The sequence below is a fragment of the Emiliania huxleyi genome (genome assembly GCF_000372725.1).
Source record: "Emiliania huxleyi CCMP1516 unplaced genomic scaffold EMIHUscaffold_802, whole genome shotgun sequence".
NCBI lineage: Eukaryota > Haptophyta > Isochrysidales > Noelaerhabdaceae > Emiliania > Emiliania huxleyi.
Genome location: NW_005196004.1, coordinates 13,927 through 18,007, shown reverse-complemented (window position 1 = coordinate 18,007; position 4,081 = coordinate 13,927). Strand labels below are relative to the sequence as shown.

Sequence of the window (4,081 nt, the reverse complement as noted above, 5' to 3'; positions counted from 1 at the left end):
GACGGTGCTGCAGACGGCGTCGGCGATGGGCGACGCCCTCTCTTCCAAGGCGCTGCGTGACGTGCGCCGGCAGCTCGACATGAAGCCCAATCGTTCACTCCTCCCTCACATAATCAACAGGCGCTGCGTGACGTGCACCGGCAGCTCGACATGAAGCCAGAAGGCCCGCGCCTCGACGCGCGCCCCAGCCCCCCCGCTACGCGAGAGGGCGCGAGAGGGCGCGAGAGTCGCCGAGGTCATTAGGCTCGCGTCTCGACGAGTGCCTGCGCAAGCTGCGCGGCTACCGCTACCTCGAGTTCGCGCTCGACTCGAAGACGTGCCCTCTCCCCTCCGCCATGCCGCGCGGCATGTCCAGGACGCGTCCAGGACGTGTCCATGACATGCCCGCGACACGTCCGCAGGTACTCCTTCCGTTCCGCCATGCTGCGCGACGTGCTCTACTCGAACCTCCCTTTCGAGAAGCGCAAGCGCGTGCACGAGGCCGCGCCGCGCCGCCCCCCCGGGCAGCGGTGTCACGGCGTCTCTTCACAGCCGAGCCTTCTGGCAGGCGACGGCGCGCGGGATCGTCGCCGAGGCCGCTCGCGGCGACGCAAAGGAGGCGGCGTTCCTGTCCGCGCTGAAGCACTACAAGACGGCCGAGAACTGGGGGCAGGTGATGCTCCTCGCTGCGGACGCGGCCGAGCAGGCATGCCTCGGCTGTATCATCTCGGCTGCACCTCGGCTGCACCTCGGCTGTATCATCTCGGCTGCACCTCGGCTGCACCTCGGCTGCACCTCGGCTGCACCTCGGCTGCACCTCGGCTGCACCTCGGCTGCACCTCGGCTGCACCTCGGCCGCACCTCGGCTGCACCTCGGCTGCACCTCGGCTGCACCTCGGCTGCACCTCGGCTGCACCTCGGCTGCACCTCGGCCGCACCTCGGCTGCACCTCGGCTGCACCTCGGCTGCACCTCGGCCGCACCTCGGCTGCACCTCGGCCGCACCTCGTACCTCGCACCCGGCTCGTATCTTGTTCTGGGAGGAGACAGCCCCCCCTCGACCTCCCCTCGACCTCCCCTCGACCTCTCTCGGCAGGCGCTCTCGTGTGCGTCTTGGGAGGAGGCCGTCTCGGTGACGACGCAGGCCAGCAAGCTCCTTGGGCAGCAGACTGACGTTCGTTCGTCTGCTTCTTCTTCTTCTCAGTCTTCTTCTTGCTGTTGTCGCAGGCCAGCATGCTCCTCCGGCAGCACGGCGGCGCCCTCGCCCCTCTCCCTCCCGGCTCGGCAACCCGCTGGCTGGTGCTTCGCGGCGAGGCGCTGCTCGCTCTCGGCAACCGCGCGGAGGCGACTGCCAGCCGTCCCCCTCGGCCTGAGTGAGTGGTTCATTCATTACATCCTCCTCCTCCATGAATGCACCGCACCAGGCGACCGTCACCCTCGGCCTCGCCTTCGACGAGGGGCTCGAGCGCGGCTCCGACCTCGGCAGGCACCTTCATCACCCCCCCCCCCCCCTCCATCACACCATCACACCACCATCACACCTCCGACCTCAGCAGGCGGACCCGCGCCAAGCGCGCGAGCACCCTCGGGGCCCTCCTCGTGCAAGGGCGCCGCCTGCTCGGGGGCGGCCGCCGCAAGTCGGGCGGCGCGCGCCAGTCGCAGGCAGCCCCTCCCAGCAAGCGGGGGTCGGCGACGAGGTCACCGCCGCCGGTGCGGGCGGGCTGTCCCTCCCCCGTGCCGCGCGAGGCGCAGGGTCGCGAGGCGCGAGGCCGCGCTCCCGACGCGTACCACAAGCCGTCGTCTCGCTCGACGGACCCGGCCGACCAGAGCTACCGCGCGTGTGACGGCGCCCGCCGGCCGGGCGACTCCGCCTCGCTGGGCGAGATGAGCCGAGATGAGCCGAGATGGGCCGAGATGAGCCGATGAGCGCGAGATGGGCCGAGATGGGCCGAGATGGGCCGAGATGGGCCGAGATGGGCCGAGATGGGCCGAGATGGGCCGGGTCCTCATCGCTGGGCGAGACGAGGCCATCCGAGCCGCGATTGTGCAGGGGGCGTCTCTTCACCACTCTTGGCGTGCGTGAACAGGCGACATGCGGCCGACGGACCGCGCGTCCGTGGTCATCGCGGCGGGCGGGTGCGCGTGGCGCGAGGCCGGCGTCGCGGCGGCGTGAACGGCGCCTCCTCACAGTGTCGGGCGCGAGCAGGTGGCTGCAGTGCGAGGCGGAGCTGCGGCACGGCCTGAGCGCGTACGCGATGCTCTTCTTTGCCCAGCTCGAGTCCGCGGCGGAGTCGGGCAGCCAGGCGGCGGCAGAGGCCCTCTCGGTGCCTGTCCGCCCGAGGACCGCGCGCCGCGGCGTGAAGGGCGTCTCTCTTCACGGAGCGGTGCGGTGCGCACAGGTGACCGCCGTCGAGTCGCGGCTCCCGCTCGCGACGCAGGCGGCCGCGCTGCTGCCCGAGTGCGCGGAGCGCCTCCTCGGCTACGCGTGCGCCCTGATCGCGATGGGCCTCTGCGCGAGCGGCAACCGCGCCGGATCGGGGGGAGGCGGAGGCGGCGCGGGAGGGATGATGCCGGCCGCGCTCGGCGGCGGCGGCCTCGGAGGCGGCCGGATGAGCGTCGGCGGCGCGCGGGGCGGCGCGGCGCGCTCTCGCCCGTCCATGTCTGTGCTGCGCTCCAGCCTCGCGGCGCTGCACGAGGCGGGCCGCCTCTCGAGACACTTGCGAGGCACTTGCGAGGCACTTGCGAGGCACTTGCGAGGCGTGGGCGGTGCGCGGTAGGCGGTCGAGGCCTTCGTCGAGACGTCGCCCGTCGCCAGCAGGCAGGTGGCGGGCGCGCTCTTCGCACCGCCTCCAGACGCAGCAGGTCTCCTCCGCCCCCCCCCCCCCCCAACCCCTTTCCCCGGGGACACGTTCCTGGCCCTCTGGACGGAGGCTCCCGCCTGTCTCGCACGCGGAGATGCGAGGGGTCGCTCGCCCTCGCACCTCTCTGTGTGGGGCGACATCTCTTCCTTCTGTCCCCAGGGGCGCAGTGCGGGAGCGGCGGCGGCGGCGGGCTGGCGGCGGGCGCCTCGCCGCCAGCGACGCGCGCGACGGGGTCAATGGAGGAGGGGAGCATGGAGCTCGCCGCACCCTCCTTCCTCGCCAAGCTCTGCCTCGCGCTCGGTGAGACGTAGCCGAGAGAGTAGCCGGGGTGGCAGAGAGAGTGGCGGAGAGTCAGTGGCGGAGAGGATGATCAAGCGAGGTCGGCCTCACCCGAGATTGGCGGGAGAGCTCACTCAGAGCTCTGCCTCGGTACACTTCCGAGTGGGGCGGGTGCGGCGGCGGCCCCTCACGCCCTCTCCCCGCGCCGAGCAGGCCTCTCGCCGCTCTCGAGCGAGGCGGACGCCGCGATGTGGTTCCGGCAGGCGTCGGCGCTGTCGGCCGAGGCCGACCACTCGCAGCTGCACCGCATGATTCTGATGCTCTCGGTGGACGTGCCGCTCTCCGCCACGCTGTGAGGTCGGCTAAAGACCTGGCTGCTCCTCTATCGCAGCGAGCGCGACCGCTCTTCGTTTGAAGGCTCGATTTGCTCATCTCGCTTGAGACGCTCTCTGACTCGCACACCGGCCTGGGTCGTATGAGCGGGAGCGGACAGCGGAGGCGTGGGGTGGGGTTTGACGATTGATCATTGTGTGCTTCCGCGTCACTACTGGCTCCGCCACTTTGTAACAATGAATGATTTTTCCTCTCTGCGACGGAGCCGCGACCTTCGCGGCGCTCTGCACACTACTGGGCGACGCCATCGAGCAACAACGGCATTGTGTGAGGATGACAACGACACGTCAATGATAGGCGCTCTGCACGCTGGGCGACGCCATCGAGCGGGCGGGCTCGCTCGAGACGGCCGCCGTGGCGAGCGTGCTCCGCAGCACGTCGCTCGTCGAGTTCTTCACCAGCAACATCTCGTTCAACGCCGACGGGCAGATGGAGGAGATGGACTTCCCTGTCGTGCAGTACCCGCCCGGCGCGGCGGCGGCCGGGTACTGGCAGGCTGACTACGAGGTGTTATAGCACCGCCCATCGCCCGACATACCACCCCCTCGTTGACGCCTCGTTTTCCTCTAG

General features: G+C 70.6%; 1 protein-coding gene across 1 annotated transcript; it reads left to right on the top strand.

The window, feature by feature from the left end:
• Positions 1 to 531: 531 nt before the first annotated feature.
• EMIHUDRAFT_460064 (hypothetical protein) lies at positions 532 to 3,670 on the top strand (the record flags this gene model as incomplete). Its single annotated transcript, XM_005759248.1, has 9 exons — positions 532 to 652; positions 1,206 to 1,335; positions 1,585 to 1,818; positions 2,066 to 2,114; positions 2,185 to 2,302; positions 2,378 to 2,674; positions 2,756 to 2,840; positions 2,999 to 3,139; positions 3,332 to 3,670. Coding segments are annotated over 9 exons (1,377 nt in total), but the record flags the coding sequence as incomplete, so codon positions are not given.
• Positions 3,671 to 4,081: the final 411 nt, after the last annotated feature.